Consider the following 25052-nt stretch of genomic DNA (forward strand, 5'->3'; position numbering starts at 1 on the left):
CCAAAATGAGACAAAAAAGTCATAGTTTAGTATGTTGTCCAAAATGTGACAAAAAAGTCATAGTTTAGTATGCCGTCCAAAATGAGACAATAAAGTCATAGTTTAATATGTGGTCCAAAGTTTGACAAAAAAGTCATAGCTTAGTATGTCGTCCAAAATTTGACAAAAAAGTCATAGTTTGGTATGTCGTCCAAAAAGTCACAAAAATGTCATTGTTTAGTGTGTCCGGGCCCATCCGGTTGCGTACATTCAACCACATAAGAAGAAGTACTCTCGTTGTAGCTGCTGAGATGCAGAGCATCCACCGTGCCAGAGGGGGAGCTGCGTATCTGAGAGCTGACATGCTAATTATGTCACTTCCAGGTATCTGGCCATCACAGGACAGTGGGAAACCTCTCGTTGGCTGGCCAGTCTTCGTTCTGGGGGTGTGATTTTGGTCTGAAACAGCGCGGCTGATGAGAGCGTCAGTGAGGAGATATTTCGATCGGCTCGTTGTCGTCCTAAATTTGACAAAAATGTCATAGTTTAGAGTGTCGTCCAATATCTGACAAAAATTTCATAGTTTTGTGTGTCGTCCAAAATCTGACAAAAATGTCATAGTTTAGAGTGTCGTCCAAAATCTGACAAAAATGTCATAGTTTTGTGTGTTGTCCAAAATCTGACAAAAATGTCATAGTTTAGTTGGGGCTGATTTCAGTTCTGCTGGTCGCTTGTTCCAGTTGTGTGCAGCCACTATCTGACCTGAGTCAGTAGATCTCAGAGCCCTACTGGGTTTATATTCTACTAACATGTCATTCATGTATTCTGGACCTAAACCATTAATTCATTTGTAGACCAGTGGCAGAACTTTAATATCTATTCGATAGCTGACTGGGAGCCAGTGTAATGACTTTAGAACTGGAGTAATGTGCTCTGATCTCTTTGTTCTGGTTAAAACTCGAGCTGCAGCGTTCTGAATGAGCTGGAGCTGTTTAATTATTTTTTTGTGGGAGTCCAGTTAAAAGACTGTTGCAGTAGTCAAGTCTACTTGAGATGAAAGCATGAATCAATTTCTTCTGGTCCGTTTGAGACATAAAACCCTTCAATCTGGATATGTTCTTAAGCTGATAGAAGGCTGAAGGTCAAATCTGAGTCTATCACCACGCCAAGGTTTCGGACTTGGTCCCTAGTTTTTAGAGAGAGTGACTCAAGATGTTTACTGACAGCAATCCTCTTCTCTTTATTGCCAAAAACAATTATCTCAGTTTTTTCCTGATTTAATTGAATGAGATTTTGGCTCATCCAATTTGTTACTTGCGCTAAACAGTGAGTCATCTGGGGACAGTGCTACATATATCTGTGTGTCATCTGCATAAATGTGACAGTTTACATTAGAGTTCTGTAGAAATGTACCCAAAGGCAGCATATATAGACTGAACAGAAGGGGTCCAAGAACTGACCCCTGAGGAACTCCACGTGTCATAGCCGCTCGATTGGATTCATAACTTCCAATGGTCACAAAATAACTCCGCTCCTCCAAGTATGACCTGAACCATTCTAGGACTGTTCAACTGATGTCATAGTTTAATATGTCGTTGTGAATGCTTTGGACATGTGTACATTTATTTGGTGGTGGTTCATTTGAATATAATATATATGTAAAGTTTGTACAACTTTTCCTTTGTTCTCACAGAGAACAGAATGCTTTTGTTCTGAGTCAACGATTTTTGAATGCGTGTCTGAAACAAATGCTTGAAATAAAAGCCAAAGAATCGCAGAAAATCCTTGAATCTGTAACTCGTGCAGCATGGTCAAATAAGGATGTCTCCATGTGTTTTAATCTGGAAAAATAATTATAGTGAGAAGTGACTGAATTCTGTCTGAACAAGCCACAGCAAACATGACTCCTCTGTGGATCAGCTGACAAAAAGTCACACAGCTTTCACACTGGAGGTGAAACTTGTGGTCACAGCTCACAAATGTTTACCAGGAGGAACCGGCTTCACTGTAAGAGCAGCTACAGATCAGTATGTTACTATATATGAAGACATTTTCTCTGCAGTGTCGTTGTTGTGTTTGTGATGTAATGCCAAACAAGCCATTTCCATTTAAGGGCATATTGGATACGTCTGTACATGCCATTGAAATGAGCTGGCACAAACATCACCCTGTGAGAAAATCCGTTTTGAGACTTGGTTTGCATCAGCAGCCTTTATTATTGTCACACTGTAAGAACAAACATACCAGTTTATAGTGAAGAGAACTACAGCGTATCTGGGAGGAAATTGCTCAAACATACAGTATTACACAATATGTCCTTCCTCATTTGATATTTTCTTTGTTGAAAGCATGTGCCAGGGCATTAAATTAAGTTACTACACAATTTAATGTAATTATATATATATGTATATCCAAACAATATTAAAAATTGGATTTGTCAAGGCTGTTGTTTTAACACCCTGTCCACATTCACTTCCTCTATAAGTCTAAGTTATCTTTTATTTTATGATCTGTTTTATGATTCATTTGATTTATTTATGATTAATTTAAACCAGAATACAAAGTCAGAAATGATTAAGTGTTTATATTTAATTAAATAATACATTTCATGAATAATAATTTCACAGTGTATCATTTTATCAGTCTCACTCACAAGTTTAGTAGTGTACCATGTTTGTTTTGCCTTTATAATGACTGAGTGAAGCCAATGTCATGTTAATGTTAAAGTTGATGTACAGTGTACAGAGAGTTTACATAAACATTTTCCAATGACACGTTACTTGCTTGTTTTACATGTCTTAAAATACCTCCAGTGATGTTGCTCTTATGCAGTGGTTCTCTATTCTTTTCTGTCAAGCCCCAGAGGACAGACCACAGTATCAGTTGCCCTGCCCTGCCTCTCACCCCCCCACCCCACTATTTGAGAACTACTGCTCTTACTGTATGTCCAATCCAGAGAGCAGTCTCTGCTGCCCCTGGTGGTGGTAAAACAAATATATGTATAACACATGAACTGCCACAGTCAGTTCATGCAAAGACACATGGAAACAACATGATGAACATGAACACTTAAACCTTTTAAAAAAAACATTTACCACAGTGATGTGAAGAACTTCACTGAAAGCATAAAGATGTCAAAACTGCATTATAATCTACCACAGTCGTATAATCCACCACCTCATGAGCAGAACGGCAGGCAGTGTTTCCTGTAATTGGAGAAGGTACTTGAGCAGATCATTTCAGGGACTGTCATAACTCTAAGGTCTTTGATTGGAAGAACCTAAGGGAGGAGAACAGGAGTCACACCGTGACCTCTGATTTAATCTGAGCTCCTGAGAAAATCGCTCTTACTGCTGAGACTTGTGCATCCCTGGTGACTGAATCCAGACTGAACACCGTTTTGCACACCTGACGCTCTGACAAGAGCATGCAACAACCAGGTCGGCTGAGGCTGAGGCCATGGCTGGAGGAGCAGATTCATTCTGGAAGGTATCCTGGTGTGAGCTGGCTGGACCAGGTAGACTCCTAAATCTCATCCTTATCTCCCCCATACACAAGCTCACACATGAACCTACCAGGTGTCAATGTACCTAGATGCAAAAAGCTTATATACCTATGGCAACAATGTAACCTGTCAAACACTGTTTTATCCTACAGTCAGCACAAATCTTCCAGATCCCATGGACCCATGCTGCTCGTCATGGCTGGAGTATTGATCGTGATGCTACACTCTTCAGGAGCTGGGCCATGCACACTGGTAAGATAAACACACAAATAACAATTGTGACTAAATACGTCTTTGCCCCATAAATTGCATGCCGACACTTTAAAACATCAAAAAAGAAAAGAAACAATGCATTATCAATAATATGTTAAAATAATATCAACAACAGTGGAGCATTATTTTCTCGATTAATCGAGTAATCGTTTGATCCATAAAATGTCAGAAAGTGTTGAAAATGTTGATCAGTGTTTGGGTGGAAAAAATGATGTTCCCAAATGTCACATTTTGTCCACAAACCAAAATGATTCAGTTTTAATGATTTCTTTGTTATATGGAGCAAAGAAACCAGAAAATGTTGACATGTAGAAAGCTGAAAAATCTTGTTTTAATTCTTTAAAAAACACTCAAACGAATGCTGTTGATAGTCAAATATAGACGATTAATTTACTCAATTCATCAAGTAATTGTTTCAGCCCAACATCCTTCTCGCCAACTTAGTTTCGAGTGATGAGCAGACATGATTGTAATGCTATGCATTACTTTGCCACATTCACATAATCAAAGTTTGGAACAAAAAATGAATGTGACAAAGCTGCAACACACATTTTCAGAACCTGTAAACGTATTTGTAAAAAAAATAAAAAATATTGAGTATGTATTTTCCTAATCAGTCAGTGACCGCTTCGTATCAGCTTGATACAGCAGCTGCTCTTGATTCCCAATTGTGATATGTTGATCTGTTTTATATCGGGAAATATATCTGATATAATCATTACCAGTCAAAGGTAACACTAAATGGAAAAGGTGTGTCCAAACTTTTGACTGGTAGGGTATGTGTCGTGTATATATATATATATATATATATATATATTTATTTATTTATTATGTTGGACATCTGCATTTACATTGATTAATGCTCACTGTAGAGTGAGCGTTAGAACTGACCTTAAAATGATGAGTCGGCCAAAATGGAAGTGAAAGAGGTGTAATTATGAAATCCTTGCTCTCAAGCCTTAAAAGGCAGGAAACCTCAGCATGAGTCCACTGGTCTGACCCTCGCCCTCCACTGCACAGCTCAAAAAAAAAAAAAAAGTCATGTGATTATAGTTGGAGTGCTCACATCATTCACCACGTCCTATTTTTAAGGAAGCAAGTCAGGGGAATGCCTCGTCTGTCTGCTCACATTGTAACGCACATATCTGATTCATATCTGTTAGGATCGGGGAATACACCGCATGGACCCAAATGCACGAGACAGGAGGCATGATGACTGATTTCAAGAGTCTTTATTCTCCTCTTGAAGAGGCAGGCAAAATCAAAATCACTTCTTTACAGAAGGAAAAAACTAAAATAAACTAGACTATGCTAGAAGAAAACAAAAATCACTTCTTAACAGAAGCAGAAAAAACAAGACTGGACTTGACGCTTGCACTAAAGCGACACAAACTTGGAGCTGACGTGAACTCTAGGAGCATAAACAACGCACTGGCAAAAGACAAAGGAACTGGGGACACTATATAGGGAAGAGGGAATCAAGGGCAGGTGCCAGTGATTACTTAAGGATCACCAGGTGAAGTGCATGAGGGAATTAGGGGAGATGTGTCAAAACAACTGAGGAAACTACGAGACAGGAAGAAATGACATTTACCAAAATAAAAGGGGAAGTCAAAATCAAACCCACACCAAAAGTGACATGAACTTGTGACGACAAAAACACTAACAAAGCTGACCCTTCGTGACAATATAAGAGGGAAGTGACAGAGCGGCGGTATCTGATGCTCTTGGAATGAGAACGGCTTGGATTTTTAGCATCATCACATCACGCAGGAAAGCTCATTTGCTGTGAATGTGCAGGGAAAACATGTTGCTGAACAGTGATGATACTACTACTGTCATCTGTCCACGCATTGTTTCTACTGCTTATTCTCTGAGGGTCGAGGTTCAGCCTGGACAGTTCTCTTAATAAGCCCTGTCTACAAATGTCTTTGGACTGTGGGGGAAAAAAACAAACGATGTTAACAACAAAAGCAAAACATTGTAGTAATAATAATATGACAGTCTTTTACGACTGTGAGGCTTCATGAGTAAAACATGCCCCTAGTTTTCTTGATAGTCTTCATGTGTAAATGATCCACAACGGATCTTTTCAAGCTCCAGTGATTTTTATGGAAATCCCACGTAGAAGACAGTCTGAGGTCCACATCACAGTGCAGTGTTAAATATGAGACAGGACTCAGCAGTGGAGGATGAAGTCACATGACTGCACGGTTGATGATAGATGAGCTGCCACTGATACCTCAGTAAAACTGGACCATGGACTCATGGAAATCCCTCTTGATGCAGTTATTAAGTTTAAAAAAATATATCCCTAAACATTGGGATGGTGTACCATTGTTGGGTGTGAGCTGCAATAAAGCTGATCAAACAGGTTACTGTGGTGCAGGCATCTTGACATTCTTGTTTGTTGGAAGATTGTCTGTGAATATTAGAAGCAAAATGTTAGTTATTCAACAAAAACTGACTGCATTTACCAGAGTTCCTTCCAAAATATGACTGAAAGTTCATTTAAACATCAGAAGCAAGAATCCACCCCTGCAATATTTGTCTGGTTACTACAGTGACGGCCAACAAACATTCAGACACACAAATGGAAAAAAATTTGAGGTAAAAAAACATACAATACAAGTGTGACAGCAATTCATATTTATTTGCATTTCACGTTGCTGACAGTTACTGTATTTGGGCTGCAGTTCACAGTATACTGGATGTTTTGTGATCTTACATGTTGCTTATGTTACTATTCATAAAATTTATATCAAGGATCCTGATTTGTTGTTTAAATATTAGGCTTGAATATAATTTTGTTTGTATGTTTCCCCAAATTACATCATTGGAAATCTGGGTCCAGGTAATCCCGCACACCAAAATGTCCAAGCTGTTAAAAATGACAAAGAGTAAAAAGAAAAACACATGCTTCCAGATGAGCGTTTGTCTCCTTGCTTGTTTGCTGTAGGACGGTACCGTCCAGGCAAAGACAAGCCGGATCCCAAGACGTGGAAAGCAAATTTCCGCTGTGCTTTGAATTCTCTGCCCGACATCTGTGAGCTGAGGGAGCACAGCAGGAAGAGAGGCATCAATGCCTTCCGAGTCTACAGGATGCTGCCCAGCACTCAAACACACAGACGCAGGAGAGGTAGGACACGCACAGACAACCTTGTCTGCGTCACTACAGACATTTTAAAATGCACAGTATACTCGAGCACCTCACAGTGACCGCCCTGTCCTGTCCTGTCCTGTCCTGTCCTGTCCTCTGCTCTCTCAGCACTGCGCATCAGCAGGCCCAGAGCGAGACAGGCGAGTTTAGGAGATGACACGTACATGATGATGAACACTTGGCATCCCACAACAACAGAAGCCAATTCAGACACGACAATGAAGGTTGACAATCCTGCAGAGCAAACATTCAGCAGCACTCAAACGCATGGTGAGGATCGTCGAAGGATGTTGTCTCTAGTAGTACTCAAGTAGTTATTCTATTATGTTGTGCTGTTGTGCAGGGATGTGGGAGGTCAAACCAGAGGAGCAGGAACAGAACGAGGCCGTGTTTAAGGTATGAAACATTTAGACGTTTAACCTACTGACTGACCACAGTTCATTTTATTTTTCTGACCAGATTTCCCTTTTCTGTCACAGTTAATGGACCACTTAAACAGCACTGACCTCTGGAACCAAACCGGGGAACAGAAAAAATGGAGAACACACACACTGTGGGACCACTGGCACTGTACGTCCTTATAGACAGGACAGAGTTCTGATCTGCTACACTGGCACCCCAGGATTTTTAATAATTCAAAAATATTCCAGTAATTAAAGCAAATTAACCAAGTTTGACTCGCTAGAGCATTTAATACAGTAGCTTATGTTACAAGGGAAAAACGTGTGTAATAGTGACACAATACAAACATCAAACACCCAGACTCCACAGTCATATTTGTCTGGTGTGTATCTAAACTGAACATAAAGCTGTCTTTTTTAGTTTACACTGACAGACAGAATACTTCCAATACTTTTTGAGGTTGGCAAGTAGATTGGCAACTACTTGTTGCTGTTTTTATTCATCGAGCTAGTGGAAATGTTAAATATTACATGTCAATATTCTGGGGGAATTTTGATATAAATTGTTTAGAAGGATCTCAGTTCTTTTTGCACTGGCAGTTTCCAATTCTCTATACAGGTGCTCAATCGGACCTAAGTCACAATAAATTGCAGGTCAATTCAACACAATTCAATTCAGAAGTTATTATAGACCAAGTAAAGTGAGAATAATAAAAATAACCTTTTATATTTTTATAATAATAGTCATGTTTTCTTTTCAAACTGTAGTTTGTGCTGCTGTATGTGTGCTTAGTGTTGTTCACCCTGTGACACATTTTGTAAATTATTTAAATGTTGTGCTATTTACGTTTAAGGTTTAAATCCTTTTTGCACTTGTGTTTAAATGTTGTTTTCTCTCATGCAGGTGCTGGTGATGATAACCTGTACTCTCTGCACCCAGAGAACTACGGTGAGCTGTTGGGTTCAAACTGCTTCAAGGAGCTTTCTGATTGGTCCTCAAACCAGCAAACACTGATGCCATAGCTTCACACAACAGCTTGGCATTTGTACCATTATTGTTTCAAGCTTCCTGTCTAACCTGCAGCTGTTTTCCTCCTGCTGTTTAATCGCTGTGCTGAACATTGAGAGGGAAACAAGAGATGGCGAATAGACGGATATATGGTCGTTCCAGCCTATCGCTCAATTGTCCTCTGTGCTGACGCTGCTGAGATGAAGATCCTGTTCCAAGCCAAGCTCAGCACAGGGCGTCATCATCATCACTGGGGTTCACTTTATGTATCGGCGCCCCAAACTCACTGAATTGAGACCAAGCTTCCACCACAGCTACAGAGTAAACAGATTCATGTCAGTGCAGGATCAGTTACTGCTGTAGTTTTACATACAGTAAAATACAGTGAAGACCTCAGAGGCAGGACGTGTCTGTGTGCTCGTGCTTTGTGGGAGGTTTAACGCTGACCCAGGGTGTTTAAAAAAACAAAAGAAAAAAACTTGCTTGAGTTGTTGTTTTAGAGTTTCTCCTTTTATTTGTTTGCTCTATAGATTTACTGCACATATACACTCACAATATGTTGATGAAAGGCCAGAGGATCAGAGCAAATTAGCCACTGTTTGTTTTTCAACGACTGTCAATTCTTCAGCGTGATGAAACAGATCTACTGTATAACGCGCCTTAAAGTTCGTTTTTAACTGCACAAAGCCACCGTTCCTCTGTTTGTGTGTTAATGCCTGTGACTCATGACGAGAAGCACTTAAATAAACTGTCATTTGTCAGAGGAACTTTACGTGGCCAGACTCATCCTGTAACTGTTCAAAGTACTAAATAAATGCTGGTTCACTTAACGACAGTGGGATCTTTTGAAATTTCATCTCCATGCTCTGATTGCAAAAACACACTGCTGTTAAAAAGCTGCTGACAGGTTAATGGAGGCTATCGTCTTTCATTTGAAACTCTATACTGAACCAAGGTAGGTGCTTATTTTATTAAATACTTCAGCCCAGAACCACAACACCAAACATACTCATTTCTACACCAGATTTACCATGTGTGTCTGTGTTTAATATGATTTTTTTTTTTTTAATGTCAGATATTTTGGTAAATAATAATCAGATGATGACTCTGTTGCTTTTAAGTGTCACTGTGCGCAGGTATACTTGTGCATCTGAATACACACATACAGCCCCGTGCTCCTCCCGCTCTTTTAGTTCACATTATTCATTCCACGACCCATGTGGCCTGACTTTCACCTACAACAGCTACAGTAGTGACACACTCTTTAGGCATTAATACACATTGCATATTAATTATGTATGCAAGATAACTTTTATTTTTGACACTTTTAACTCTCAGTCGTTCTGGGTCTCAACCCAAAGACCCAAAGTGAAATCATGGAACACACACACACTCTCTGTCAAATGTTAACATTTAATATTTATTTCTCATCATTTATTCTGAAAAGAGAAGTCAGATAGATTTCCCTCAACGTGGTGACTACATGAATCAGGTAGATCTTCAGGAAAGAGGGAATTGCTCCAACATCACCTTCCCTGTGAGGTTACACAGGGAGTTCAACCAAAATATGCATGAAGTAATACATAGAAACCATGGACCCATTGCATTTATGCCATGAATGTAAAATATAATCTATATTTTAAAAAGAAATCGCTGCAAGCCCCGTGACAGGATTCCCAATAGGAAATGAAAGTTTATAATAACATTCAAGCAGTCAAACAACACAGCCTGCTGGTCACATGATCATACTGCAATTTCTGTATGAGTGCACATTGAGTAAAACATTTAACCCAGAGCTTGAAAAACACACAATACACCAACTGGTCTATACATATTTTCTACACAGGAATTAATACAGAAACATTATATTTTTGTGCCAATGAGTTAGAAAGATGAGTTACATCATTTATTATGTCAGTGAATGGGGAGAATGGCTACCAGCAGTTTCAAGGCTGCAGATCACATCACAGATATATACATATATATATACATATATATATATATATATATATATATATATATATATATATATATATATATATATATATATATATATATATATATGTATGTATATATATATATATATATATATATACATATATATACATATATGTATATATATATATATATATATATATATATATATGTGTATATATATACATAGCAGCTTACAACACTCGTTCTACACCTGCAGTCTTTCGTTTGACTTAATACAATCTCATTCTGCTGCTGAATCACAGGAAGGATGCACATGGAGGACAAACAGTCATGTTGTGATTACAGGTGCAGGCCTGCTGGTTTGCTCAATACATCTGACCTCTCTGATTAATTCTATTTTCAATGGAAGCTGGTTCAGAAACTGGACTGCGTTTAATAATACTAGAGGGCGAAAGGATGAAGCAGCCAGTCGATAAACGTTACATTAACGTTAAGCTCACTACGACGGACATAAGCAACGACCAACATTTGAGCTGAAGAATCATACATTTTGTGACATTGCGCGACTTAAAAAAAATAACAAAAAACAAACAAACAGTGAAGCAATGCAATCACAAACACCACTGTGACAGCTAGTGAGTTCATTGTCATTTTAAAACATCTGTCAGCTTAAAGTGAACAAACGTTTTTAAAGAAACATGGAACTACTAAAACAGCAAGAAGGGACAAAAACATTGCTGCCATATGACAACTAAAAAAACAACTACATGTTAAGAGAAATAATGAAAGTCATGGCAAGTTACAGCATGTATCACAAACTGTCCTGGTGACAAAAAGGAACCCAAGTTAAATGTATTCAAAGGGGATCTAAAGGACACACAGAATGTAAACTAACTGTTTCAAACCTGACCCCAGTGGAAATGTAGATACTTTCAAGTTTACTTCTTAATCTTAAAGCATTAAAAAGAAGACAGAAATACGTATAAAAAATGTGAATATGTTTTTAAAGCACTAAGCTACAAATCAAAGTTGTAAAACAAATAATGGAAATGACATCAGAAGGCAGATTAGAAAGTTCATTGTTTATTAAAATTCTATAAGGTTTGATCTAAATGAATATTTAAAAAAACCCAAAAAACAGTTGAAATCAATGCAAAATTCCTAAGCAAGTGTGAGTGTACAACGTGTGGTCCAGTGTACTCTACGCATTTCAAGTTTATTACAAAACAGCGATCTTTAACCCTGAAAGCGACTCGGACAATCATGAGTGTTTTTCAGATTAAAACAATGAACATATCGCTTTTGCTTTGCCACCTGTTCTTTGATAAACCTCTGAGAATAAAGACAGAAACTGAATGTTCCAAATCTCCAGTGTGGCCCAGCCACCATGAGGTCCGTTTACAAATCAAATAATAAATACAGGCATCCAAATGAGCTACGACAGCAAATATTTTTGAAAATATTTTCCTCATGCATACACACAAGCATACATCTGACTGAGATTTATGAGCTTTCTAACCCCTCTTATCCACTATTAACAGTTACTCTTTACAGTGCAACAGCATGGCAGCAAATGGACAGCAGTGCTTTCATTAAAAAAAGGAATGGAAAATAAAAATAAAAATATATACAACATTATGGAAAAGCAGTTGTTTCATCTTTTGGTCCTGCATCCATCATAGACAAAACTGCTTTTGGAAAATGCTTCCTCATATCAACAACAGTAGTTTCCACAAGACTGTGAAGGGCTGTGAGGGGACAGAAGGGGAACACGTGTTAACTTTGTCACTTTCCTCTTTGTTTCTCATGTTTGATACAATTGGCCTGGAGCTGTTCAATCACCTGTAGAGTGACCAGACCCTAAATTGAAAAGTGAAAGTAACCATGGCCATAGCAACCAAGAAAAATATCAAGGCATATAAAGCAACATTGACCATTAGCAAGTCACTTGAGGCCAATGGAAAGCTCTGGCACGTCCCGTATCAGTTCATGTTTTGAAAAAAAGAAGAAAGTAAATTCTCAATTAAAAAAACATCCAAATTATTGTCATATTAGCATTATGCTAATCAAGAGGAGGACGAGTTCCTTCAGGAATGGATTCCAACAAATAAAACTTGAACATACTGTTGAGATTACAGTAAAACACCAGATATGCGCCGTTTCACCAGTTTCTTTTCAAAACCACACGTCAGGTTTTCTGCTGTGCAGAATTATGACACAGCATGGGTGTAACGTCACATGCTTGAAGTGACAAACAACAGCCTGTGCTGTATCACAACTACAGGGTTAAAGCCACGGGTCATTTCTTATGACCCAATGAGAAAGAAACACTACTTGTTTTCTTGATACTGCTGGTTATCTATCAATGTTTGTTCCATGTTGCACTGCTCTGCACAACAAATATTTTTTATATATTGAAATAGCTCCACATTTAAAATCTGGAGGTAACTGTATCCCTTGAAAACAAACGTTAAAAGTTAGAAAATGGCCTCCAACTATTTTCCGATAGTCACTGAAAATCCTGTGGCTGAAATCTCAGCTCGACAATAAGATGAATTAGCGTCTCTCACCTTGTTACAATTGAGAACCTTCCGAGCCTCCGTGTGAGTAGCCCCCTTTAGATTTCATCTGGGCCTGAACAAGGTCCACCTGCACATCATGGCAGAAGTGTTAGTTTACATTTGCGCTGTTGGTTCAATATTTTGAAGACAGGACCAAAAACTTACTGATGCCAATCCTATGCCCATGTCCCCGGAGCCTACATGTGTCGTGTGAACAAAATTTGTTGGTTCTCCGATCATGGAGCGATCGATTCGTCGCCGTCGTTTCTGAAAACCAGTGGTCATCATTAGCCCCCAAAACAAACATACATAAGTGAATATTTCTAATTCTGTTTCTAAACAGCAGGCCTGTGCAGTGAAGCTCAAACTGAGACAAACGTCAGTGTTCCATTATGTTATCTGTTAACAGTCAGACTGGCTGAAAACAACTGAATATTCACTGTGACACTGAGACTTATTGAATCTGTGCAAGTGTTGTGTGGTTGGCTGGTGGCCAGTATACATTTTATCACACATAACCACTTTTTTTTCATAATAAATTGTCTAAGAATAAATAAATAAATAAATAAATATATTACATTTTATTTACACATCTTGGAACAACCTAATGTATTAATCTATACACATCAACAGCAGAACATTATTACAATTGTACTGGACATGTCAGAAAAGACCACAGGCCATGTTTCTAATGAGGTTAAGGTTTGCAGAAATTCCATATTATCTCACATAAGACAAGTAGAGATTATCTAAAATAGTTGGGCTGAGTCATAAGGACCAATCAGGTTGCACTACAGACTGACAACACTCACTCAGTCACTCTTGTCGCCTCTATTTAGACATTTCTTTCTTTTTGTCCAAAGTGTATAGGACTGTGTGTGGTAGTTATACACTCAATTAGGCCGTAGCACTGATAAAAAGTGAGAGAACCAGTTTGTTTCCCATATTAATTCAAATTAATTTCAAACTTACCGGTTGTGGCTGCTCTGCAATGCAGCAGCTGAAACAAACCCAGAACTCAGTCATTCTGAGGCTGACGAAGAAGCCGCAGCAGTTTCCTCTCTCAGTCCAGACGTCTCGTTGCGTGCGTCTTCCTGTTCAGCGTTATCAGAGCCCCAAACACGCAGGAAACTGATGACAGACACACGCCACTGGTTCCTCTGGGGTAAACACTGAGGCACTGGAGCTGCACTACAGGACAAAATGTGGAAGTTGTAGCTGGAAGAACAAAAAAATCTTAATTAAACTCTGACTATTGTCAGCCATTAAGGTGCCAGTGAGTAACCATCTACTCATTTGTTGCCATATAAATTGTGTAAGATGCATATATTATCATATGACTAGTAATCGCAGTCTCAAGACTCACTTTAATGTTAAGGAAGCTTGTGTGTATTTGATAGCCAAAGTTTCACTTGTTAGCATGCTGTCCATATTCCATAATAAAACATTGTAAGACCTTTTAATTAGTAACTCCATCAAGTCCCCAAGAAACTTTTTTTCCTTATAATTATAACAGGCGAGGAATGCCAATAATTGATTGTGCAGTTTCAGACTATGATCAAGTGGAGACTCCAGGTGATGATGCAGTTCTATGACTCATATACAGCTGTGAGTACATGACACGGCAGTGTGGTAAGACATTTTGAATGTATCATTTCAGGGAATATGACATTGGCAGCAGCAGAGGGGAAAAAAACACATTATTAATGGAGGTGACAGGAAGATCAAATTCACTGCCAAATGCAAAGTGCTCGCTGACAAAGTAGAAAGTCTGGCTGTGGAGCTGACGGCACATACAGCTGAGTTGACACAGAACGGCCACTTTGCATCCAGTGCAGGTGAATTAAGATACCAGGTGGCACAGAAACAGCAGAGGTGCTTCGTGTCGATCGTAATGACTGTCGAAATCTTGAAAGAATATCAGACTCTAAACTTGGATTAAACCACGGTAATCGGTATTTGTAAGTGACGTTATGTAACTTAACACCGCTGCGGCAAACCCTGCCGTACTCACACAGGGCGCCTGACCCAAAATCACAGCTGGATGCACATCAGCGTAGTTACGGGTGACGCCCAGGCGTTTACGACGTGATTTGCCATGAATGGCTTTATAATAAAACGCCACCGATGTAACATTAACAGTGTCAGTTGCTAGCAGAGTTAGCTCGCATGCTAACGTTCACTAGCGCGCTAATGGCAGCAGCTCGTTGTTTTTTCACTGACAGCTAACTAACCAGGCTAACCAAGCCCTATTTCCGAAAGCCCGACTGAAAATGCTCATCAAAAACTGAATGTAAAACAAACAAACGCCTCCGTTTTTTGTTTAAAAGAAACACAATAAACATATTTCAGAGATTTATTGAACATTCAAGTAAACGAACTCACCAGATTGCGGCCGGTTTGTCTGAGCAGAAAAAAACGTACGACCGATTGAGAGCTAAAGGATGTCAAAAAACCCGGAACTGCGCTGGCTGCTTACGTCAGTTGGCTTCCGGTTCCACAGCGCGATAACTTCCGTGTTGACCCACGTTTTTTAGCAAGTAGGATAAAACAGCTATTCTCCGTTATAAAGTACTTTTTTAAAGATACAAGATGAGACCATTAACCGACGAAGAGACAAAAACGATGTTTGAGAAGCTATCGAAATAGTGTGTGATCTTGAGTACATTTTTTTTGACTGAGACTGAAATTGTAACAAAATGATTAGCATGCTTGTATGTGAGCGTGTTTGTGTGAACTTCTTGTCTTCTCTCCACAACAGCATAGGTGAAAACATAAAACTACTGGTGGACCGACCTGACGGAACCTACTGTTTCAGACTCCACAATGACCGTGTGTACTACATGAGGTAAATTACATTTAAAAAAATGTATTTATATATGTGTAGTTTGACTCTTATAAAAGATGTTCACGTGTCATCATTTTCCTGTTTTTGCACAGTGAAAAAATCCTCAAGTTGGCCACAAACATCTCCCGGGACAAGCTCGTGTCGGTGGGAACGTGCTTTGGAAAGTTTACAAAGACTAACAAGTTCCGCCTGCATATCACAGCTCTGGATTTTCTGGCACCTTATGCAAAGGTGAGTCGGTGATTTTTAATCAAACTTTGCTCCCATTATTTGCAAACCATTGTTTTTTAGGAGGCAAAAGACAAATGACAGATGTTACTACAGCAGGATTTCAATTCTTTTCGTTTAGAGTCAAGTCTGTTGCACATTTTTTGATGGGCTTATGGTCGTTCTAATTAAACAATTACCCAAATTAAGTGCCCTTCAGTTTCCTGGAGCCTGTAGATATTATGTAAAGAATAGAACTTGCTCCTGAAGACTGATTAATATTTTCAACTGCTCTCCGTCTGTGTATCCTAATTTTTCAACGGTGCAGGTCTCTTTTGTGTACCTTAATGTGATGCCACTGATGTTCTGCTTGAAATTGTTCATGTAGATGCTCAACTGCTTGTCATTGCAAACGTCTAATCAGCTGCTTGCATAGCAGCAACAAACATTTATGTAGTCGTAGACAAAATTACCTGCTGAAGTTCAAATGGAGCATCAGAATGGGGAAGAAAAGTGATTTCAGTGACTTTGGGTGTAATTTTGCATGTAAATATAAACGTATGAATAACTTGAAACTGCTGGTCATGTTGTCAGTTTAAGGTGTGGGTGAAGCCTGGAACAGAACAGTCTTTTCTTTATGGGAACCACGTGCTGAAATCTGGGCTTGGGAGAATCACTGAGAACACTGAACAGTACCAGGGAGTTGTTGTCTACTCCATGGCAGATGTGCCTCTGGTAAGTCCTGTAATGTCAATACTGTGTGGCTCACATGCTTGGATATAGCACTTAAGTCCTTGCTGAGGCCACAGATTCTGTGACATTTACACAAAAGTGACCAACATAAGGGCATACTCTGCCTTTGTTAGAAGTACAATTTATTTAAACAGTCTCATCCCTGAATTGATGAAACCCATGTTTTACAGCTGCATGTCTAAACCAGATTTGTCTTTTCTTAGGGTTTTGGAGTTGCAGCCAAAACTACACAGGAGTGCCGGCGAGTGGACCCCATGTCCATTGTGGTCTTCCACCAGGCTGATGTAGGAGAGTTCATTAGGAATGAAGACACATTAACATAAAGATGCATCAACTGGACTATCAAATCCCTCTGTTTTATTTACAACTTTTAAAATAAACAAGTCATTGAAATTCAGAACTGGATGAGGAGCTTTCCACATTTGAATGGCTGCATTTAAAGTCTGGTTTCATTGGCTCCTCATGCTTTGAAATCAAGCTAGGGACTGAAAAAAACTTAAACATGACAGGATACTGCTAGTACACCACTAAGCATTTCTTTGTGACAGCCTCTTTCTAAGACCACCCTGATTTTGAGTTAATTTATCAGAAGGATAAATGTTTTTTTTGTCTTAAAATGCCAAATAAACTCATGTCTTTGTATTTATTTGTCTTTGTGAGCTTGCCTCTAAAAACAGGGCTGCAGTGGAAATGCATGTATCAAAAACGTATCCGACATACTGCCGTTGAAAACAGAACTCCTCTTCAACCAAATCCCTAATTTCAACTTAATTGTACAGACAATGCAGTAAAAAAAATTGCAGCTGAAAAAATTAGATTTCAGAAATGTCCTAGACCAGCTTTGACTTTTTCAGCGTTCTCCATCTGTCCTTCAGGTTGACATTTGTTCGACCATTAAAGGTGTAATATCCCTTGATCCTACTCCAGTTCCCCTCTCCAAATTTTCTGACCCCTTCTATCAACAGCTTTGTCTCATGGTCGCTCCACATCTGCAACAACAGAAAATGTTGTTAGCCATTTTATTTTGCTGCTGTGACACGAAATTCCGACACACGTATACATGCTCTTTTAATTAAGTAACTGAGCAGAATGAAGTCCTTTTACACTTTTGCTGATCGTGCACAATGCTAGATTTGATGTCTTACTGCCAGAAATAGAAATTCTTGGCATGCTTACCTTCCTGTGGCTTGAATTTGAAAGGGTGCTGTCATGTGATCCTTTGGGAAAAGCAAAATATATAACTATATTAATTTGTAATATAAGTAATTAGAAGCAGTTATTCGAGGGGGGTGGGGGAAGTACCATTCTTCTTTCTGGAGGCGACAGGTGACTCTTCGTCGCTCCACCTTTCCTTACTTTCCTTTGCATTATTGAAAAGCTGTTTCCTAAAAGAAAAAAAGGCAACAGGATTTCTTTTCACTGATGAGAAATTGTCACAACATTATTGTGACAGCAAAACAAATTACTTAAATCACAATTTTACGTACGTTTGTATAGTGTACTAGGAATCATTTACATGTTGTGAGTAAATCAATTTTTGGTTAAAAAAAAAATCTAGTTTAAACTTAACTACCATTTTGAATGAGGAGAGTCTTTGTGTGGCGTGGAGCTTGTCTGAGGGATGGGGTCATGAATTGCACTGTGAGTGCCTTCCGATGACGAGTCCATGATGAACACGTCATCTGGATTGCTGCATACATAAAAAAGGTCAACTGTTACCAATCTTTGAATCTTATAATGAATAAATATGTATTTGAACTTACTCGCTGAGAGGATTGTCGGGCTGTACTGGGGTTTTGATGCAGGAAGAGGAATCTTGTAGGTTTTCCTCGCCATCTGATGAAGTGACTATACCACGTGACTTGGAGGAGTTGCTGCATGACGAGAGTTGGGTCATCATTTCTGATAACATTACAACCTTCTCTTAAAGAAGTCAAATTCAATAGCCATGCTTTCAATCTTACAAGGTAATAGTCAATGTTTTCTTGTTATGATCAAAAGAGAATATTCTACTGTTGGATCAAATGAAGTCGAAGTAATAGCCCTTTTCCACTATGGTCTCAGCTCAGCTCGCCTCAACTCGGCACGGTTGATGTTGGTTTCCGATACAAAAAAAGTACCTATTCAACATGGGCGGAGTCGTCACCGCACAGCTGCATGAAACTGCGGTAACTTTGTTTTACACGCAACACACAAACTAATGACTAGTGGCTTGTAAAGCAGTTCAGAAACTGAATCATTAGAATAAGTTAATTAAACATATCTGTTCAGTACTTTCTCCATGACTGGAGCACAGACTCCCATCTGACACAGTCACAGGACTAAAATACAGTGACGGGGTTTGTGATGCCGCTCACCAGTCGCAATCAGCAGTACTGTCGCTAAACACACACAGACTCTGTTAAATATAGAGATTTTAGACATTTCCCTGGTAATAGTTGGAGTTAACCGTGTTTTTAGGGTTGTTAAGTCTTTTTAACTGATCTAAATTTCCGCATTGTTAGGCTTGATTCTTGTGTCGGACGTCTCTTCCTGTGAAGGCACTCTGACCAATCATTGACCGGCAGTCTAGCGACGTCACGCATAATACCTACTCAGCTTGCTTTGAACCTCGTGAGAGCAGGTACTAGTGGAAACACAACTTAACCGTGCAGTGCCGAAGTGTGTCGAGCCGGTGGAAACACACCATAAGTGTGAACTAACAAAGAAAAGCTTTCATCTACAAAGTGTAGAGTGAGTTTAAATTAACAGTGACAATATTGCAGTTCTGTCAGATCTGGTGACAAATATTCACTCTATGCTAGATCAATGCATTAAGGCAATAATAATAATAAAAATGAGTATTTTCTTTAACTCTGCTTTTAGTTATGTTTTTTTAACAGATGTTTTCTATACAATAATAAAAATTGTTATTCATTATGCTGAAGCCTAAAGCCTTAAATACAAAAGGAACTTTTAGGGGAAAGGTATCTGGAGTAAAAATGGCAAAACATTGCTATTTATACAAACCCGTGTTCTCACTGACATAGCTCAACATAACACAAGGATAATAAACTGTACGAGGTGAAAGTGAACATTACGATTTACCCTCTGAGTGAAGTGTAGGACTGGTCATGGTGTTTCCTCACACAAATTTGCTTGTTAGCTGCAGGAAGATCATCCTCACTGTTTGAGGACTCCAAACTAGTTGCGGCTCTAGAAAAAAACATTATAAAATCAATCAATATGAAAACAAACAAAAATAACCATGCAACTTAACCTAGACCATACAATAACAACACAACACAGTTCATTAATTAATGGGTCAGTGACTTGTAACAGTGAGAGTAGTGCTCAATCCCACTCTGAATCCCAAGTGTAGGTTTGGTGAGCAAGAAGAAACACTGTAAGAAATGTGCACAGCACATTCAGCAAAGGTTACATAGTTTTATCATTTACCTGCTGCAACGATGCTTCCCTCGTCTTTGGAGTTTCCATGAGGGTTTGGTAATCTCATTGTCTGTTAGTGGGCTCTGCGGGACTTGGTTATTGGATATAGTCGGTGACTGTGGTGACTCTTCTCTGATTTCATTCTCTTGCTCCAGAGAAGCTGTTGTGGACTGTGAGCTCACCTGGCTGTCTGGCTCAACCACCAGTTGTGCCACGGTGAAATGTCGCCTGTTCCTCAGAACTGCAGGTGACTTTGAGAGTGAACAAACCTGTGTGTGAGGTGCAGTGTCTGTTTGTGGTGGTTGCTCTGCTGGGGAAGCCTCCATCGGGCTCCCCGAGCCTCTCTGAAACAGCTTGTTCTGCTCCGAGTCCTCACCGATGTCTCCAATAGGACTAGGTGACAAGCGTAGAGAAATGTCTTCTCTTGCCTGCTCCTCTCTTTCCACCTCTTCCTCCAGCTGAGCAAATGTTCTCATATCTGATCTTTCACTCAGAACATTGAAGGCTGCTTCAAGTCGAGTCCTCTGGATAATTTTATGTTTGCTGAAAGAAATGACAGATACAGAAAAGGAGCTTGAACAGAGTTCTTCCATCAACAATAAGATGGGTTATTGTTTGCTCTATAATTTTCTGCTAATGGTCTTTTTACTATTGACAGATATTGACAATTGATACTGATTGTATCCCCGTGATGAACAGACTTGAGACAATTTGATATTAGACTAAGTGTGCTTTAGCAAATTGGGATTATAACAGTAACAATGTATCTTTGAAAAAAGAAAAAAAGAAGTTATCGGAGTGAGAGAATGTGAATGCCTACCAGGGTACAAACAGGGCAGTGTCTGTTTGTAAACTAGAGGATGGGCCAGGTTCTTCTTGCTCATCAGGTCCAGCTGCATTGTCATTCTCTCTCCTGAGTCTCTCATCAATTAGTTTTTCTGCAGCCTAGTAGACATTAACAAATTAAAATGAGTACAAAGACATGAACTAAACCAATAAATCTAATGTAATACCTGTGGATTGGTTGAAAAATGTTTTCAGACAATGTTACAACAACATAGCGTCACACTGTTAAAATAATCGCGGAAGTCATTTTTTGTCAAAATTGTTTTTTTTGCCTAAATCATCTCCTCTACCTAAGGTTAAATCGCCTACATCCTCAGTTGATCAGATCATGTGATTTTACCCCTTTAAGATAATGGCCTATGTCAAGTGTGTGACTTAAGCGGTGAAGTTTTTTGTGTTTCCTGAAAAACTTGAAAAAATAAGTTAGGCGATTATTTTAACAGGGTGACAATAGGCATAATGTAGTCAACTATTGACTATGCTCCTAAACAGCTTCAGTTGTAATCTTATGAGCTTTAAAATACCATTCAAGCTACAATCATAACAACTATCTATCCATGTTTATCTAACACATAACACACCGTGTACAGAAAAGGAAATCCAAATGGGCAGAGCCTCTGGCAAAAGGACAACATTTCTTTCTTGAACTGGGGGAAGTTGATATGTTCGATGACTTCATGTGTTTTACTCCTCTGATTGATAAGACCCATAAATATAGCTTTCTGTGACACAAAGAAGAGAGTGTCAGTTCTGTGACATATGTAGCAAGTACACAAACACAAAAATAAGACAAAGCACTCCACCAAGGCAGTCAGTTTCATACAGTGTCAATACAAACAAGGTCTTGAACAAAACATGTATAGAATATTTAGACAGAACTATCTACCCAGAAAAGAACTAGATGCATATGACATCCCAAAAACTAAAAGCTGCTTTGCAGCAGTTGTATGCGTCTACATTAAAAAAGGCCACTGTAGTTTTGTTTGACTTCTCATTACCTGCTGATTATTTGCGGGTTCAACATCATACCTGCGGTGTTATCATTATTACAATTAAATATAAAGGTTGACATCATGTAATGCCAACTATTTATTTTTTAATGAAACTATGGAGCTATTGAGAGAAATTATGTCACTGAACTCACCTTGCCAACCATCGGTTTGGGAAAGTGTTTGGTCAGCATTTTCTTTGCTTTGTCAAATTTGTTGTTCTGAAGGAAAATCACCATGATCTAAAATGCAAAAAAAAACCAACTAGCTAAGTCAAATCCCTGTCTCCATGAACAAAAACACAACTTTTTGAAAATAAAAATGTTTACCATCTCTCTAATTGAACTGCATGCATTCTCAAAATCCTGCGGTGGGACACTGTAGTCCTGCCTGATACGTTCCAACAACATTAAGGCCGTTTCCAGAGGAGTTGTAGACTGGTCAGACACAGATGACACATCTGCAGACAAAGTAGAGCTCATTGAACCATAACTTGAAGACACAGTTTGTCAGCTGAACTAATGATTTAGGGAGAAGTATTTTTCTGTGTGCTACGATAGGTGATACATGGTCCATGATACCAATAACATCACAATACAACGACTCTGTGATAATCAATATATGCAAGGCAATCGCATAGCGATACATCACGATATCAGTCTAACTGAAGAAAACAAAACATTTGTAAAAAGTTAAAAGTGCAGGATTATTTATTCACAATATAGAGAACAAAGTCCATAAAGTCTATATATTGAATGTGGATGGCACACAGAGCTCTCTCTGCCATTATCCTGCTGTAAACTCCCTCTTCTGAAGTAGTGACATCTGGCGAGTGAAACTGGCAGGGATCGTTGACTTCAGAACACCTTCATTAATTAATTAATATATCAATATTTGTCTCGATTATCGTACAAGGATTATTCGCACAAGGAAGGATGACAATATATCACCAAATTCATATTTAACTTCAAAAAGTTATTGGAAAACATATTATCAAGTACTTTTGATTCAACTGCACTGAAAATCAACCATTGAATTAAAGTTACTGAGATTATATGCCAACACATTAACCTGGCTCTCACCAAATTGTTCACCCTCATATATGCAGGAGAGGAAGCGCAGTACTTGAATCTTTGCCATGGTATGAGTGCCCGACATAGCATGGTCCAGGACCCCTATAACAAGACAAGAAAAAAGATAAGTAGCATACCTGTAAAGAAATTTACACACTCGGAGTTCATTTAAATCAATTTCTTTATAGACAATATGAGAAGAGTATATAATACGAAGTTATGCAATATATAGCTTCAATTCAATATTCAACATGTAATAGATATTTTAAAAGATGATGGAGTGCTGTCACACACACTCCATAACAAAGATGAAAACATAAAGATATGACATATTTCATTTCAACATGTAGGGGTTACATTTACAGAGGAAATACAACAAGCACAAATAGAAAAGTTTAAATTCAGCATTTGCAATTTGCATTGTTCCAAGGAGGAAAATGGTTAACTATTCTGTCCTTATATACACACAAACAGACTAGGGCTGCACAATACATCCAGTGATTCGTACAACGTGCAACAGAGAAACGACGAAGAGAAGTGGTTAGCAATCGCAATTAGAAAACTGTGACAGAAGCTGTAGTTGGAATTTGCATTTGGTGTTTACGCACACACTCATATATAAAGAATTGTGTTTTCAGATTTGCATTTATTTTAATTCAACAATCCAGGTATAAGGATAGCTAGCACAAAATTAAATTAGGTGTTTTCAAAGGCACTGTATCAGCGAACCCAACAAAAAAAAACAACGACAATACAAATATTTGCTTATTTCCCAATATTTAGTCTTCCTGATATTTGTCCCCCCTTATATGGTGCATAATACAGTGCAAGTGTTAAGTGAATTAATTTAATTGATTCTAAGTGCTGCCCTTGGATACACATGGCTGTTTATACTGTGTGACGATCTGCAATCACAGCTGTGGTTACAATGAAAGTTCGTCATTAATTTTATAAGTCACTTCCATCATTAACGTGCACGATAAAATTTCAAATAATGCATACAATTTTTGTTTTAACTGACGGCCCGGCAACTAAATAACTCAGTCAGTTATTATTTAAACCTCACACATTTCTAAACAAACACGCACACACACCAAAACAGTCCAGTAGCCAAAGCTAACAAAACAAAGCACAGCGGGCAACGAGCGAACGTGTGGGAGTTAACCACTTACCGTCGAGTACATTTTTGATACTGCAGAAGTCCGTGTACCGTTCCTTCTGCAGCGACTCTAGCGCTAGAAATGCATAATAATCCACTATCCAGCGATTAACGATAGTTTCAACAGCAGTTTGATGACACTCTAAACTGTGAACTGTTGTTTCCATTGCCGCCATATTCACACGGAAGCAGGCAAGCAGGAGGGAAGTGAAGGGTTTTCTGAGCGAGAGCGCGTTTGTTCCTCCCTGAGTGTTGTCTTTCAGGGAGAAGTGAACGCGTAGCCGTGTTGCGCCACACAAACACAACAGTACGTTATTTAGTTTACGTTATCAGTATTTGTATTGTGAACTGGAACGACACGGGGTATGACCAGGACCAATGGAAACATGGGTGCTACTGCCTGCAAGTCTTCGCACAGAGAACAAGCTGCCCACAGCAACTGGTGTTTTTCGAAAAATAACTTGCAGATTCTACCTGAACAAAATTATTATACTGCCACTTACTGGACATATTGTGGATAGCACTGTTTTTGAAGATGTATTTGTTTATATTTTTCTTTTCATTAGTTAGAAATTAGGCTTTGTTCACTTACTCCTGGAAACATAGTAGAATATTATAGCTTATTAATAATAATACATTTTATTTATAATGCACTTACATTAAAATTAATCTCAGTGCTACAGGGATACAACTCACTAAAAAAAAAACATTTAACAATCAGAAGCCTGAGAGAAGAGAAAAAGTCACCAAGGCTGTATTTTCCCATGTGCACTTCATGTTTAAATGGTATTGTTAGAGATTATTTTGTTTTTTATTTGCCATATTCCATGTCCCCCTCTGATCAATGGTCAATTAATTGCTGCAATTTATCAGAGGTCTTACATTTAAAAAAAACAACCCAACTTGCTTCACAGTTGGCCCA

General features: G+C 38.7%; 4 protein-coding genes across 5 annotated transcripts; 2 read left to right on the forward strand and 2 right to left on the reverse strand.

The window, feature by feature from the left end:
• Positions 1-3406: 3406 nt before the first annotated feature.
• irf1a (interferon regulatory factor 1a) lies at positions 3407-8802 on the forward strand. Its single transcript, XM_044031145.1, has 7 exons — positions 3407-3496; positions 3637-3736; positions 6717-6896; positions 7026-7187; positions 7261-7313; positions 7397-7487; positions 8223-8802. Exons 1-7 carry the CDS (start codon positions 3407-3409, stop codon positions 8339-8341), a joined length of 795 nt encoding a protein of 264 aa, XP_043887080.1. The 3' UTR covers positions 8342-8802.
• A 2525-nt stretch (positions 8803-11327) lies between these two features.
• LOC122772323 (CDC42 small effector protein 2-like) lies at positions 11328-15283 on the reverse strand. 2 transcript variants are annotated; one of them, XM_044030281.1, is made up of 5 exons: positions 15212-15283; positions 13799-14017; positions 12992-13093; positions 12836-12914; positions 11328-12013 (listed from the first exon to the last, which is right to left on the reverse strand). In XM_044030281.1, exons 2-4 carry the CDS (start codon positions 13850-13852, stop codon positions 12840-12842), a joined length of 231 nt encoding a protein of 76 aa, XP_043886216.1. In that variant the 5' UTR covers positions 13853-14017; positions 15212-15283; the 3' UTR covers positions 11328-12013; positions 12836-12839. The 2 variants fall into 2 exon arrangements, with proteins under 2 accessions (XP_043886216.1, XP_043886215.1); XM_044030280.1 differs by having other exon boundaries at positions 13799-14044.
• A 37-nt stretch (positions 15284-15320) lies between these two features.
• On the forward strand, positions 15321-17276 carry nip7 (NIP7 nucleolar pre-rRNA processing protein). Its single transcript, XM_044030279.1, has 5 exons — positions 15321-15474; positions 15588-15674; positions 15767-15905; positions 16476-16616; positions 16838-17276. The coding sequence occupies exons 1-5, from the start codon at positions 15419-15421 to the stop codon at positions 16955-16957; spliced, it is 543 nt and encodes a 180-aa protein (XP_043886214.1). The 5' UTR covers positions 15321-15418; the 3' UTR covers positions 16958-17276.
• On the reverse strand, positions 16961-24335 carry terfa (telomeric repeat binding factor a). The gene is made up of 13 exons (XM_044030277.1): positions 24144-24335; positions 22981-23073; positions 22228-22358; positions 22054-22140; positions 21491-21631; positions 20884-21008; positions 20073-20606; positions 19722-19829; positions 18398-18508; positions 18208-18324; positions 17937-18019; positions 17811-17851; positions 16961-17623 (listed from the first exon to the last, which is right to left on the reverse strand). The coding sequence occupies exons 1-13, from the start codon at positions 24304-24306 to the stop codon at positions 17465-17467; spliced, it is 1893 nt and encodes a 630-aa protein (XP_043886212.1). The 5' UTR covers positions 24307-24335; the 3' UTR covers positions 16961-17464.
• Positions 24336-25052: the final 717 nt, after the last annotated feature.

This window comes from Solea senegalensis, linkage group LG7 (genome assembly GCF_019176455.1).
Source record: "Solea senegalensis isolate Sse05_10M linkage group LG7, IFAPA_SoseM_1, whole genome shotgun sequence".
Classification (NCBI taxonomy): Eukaryota; Metazoa; Chordata; class Actinopteri; order Pleuronectiformes; family Soleidae; genus Solea; species Solea senegalensis.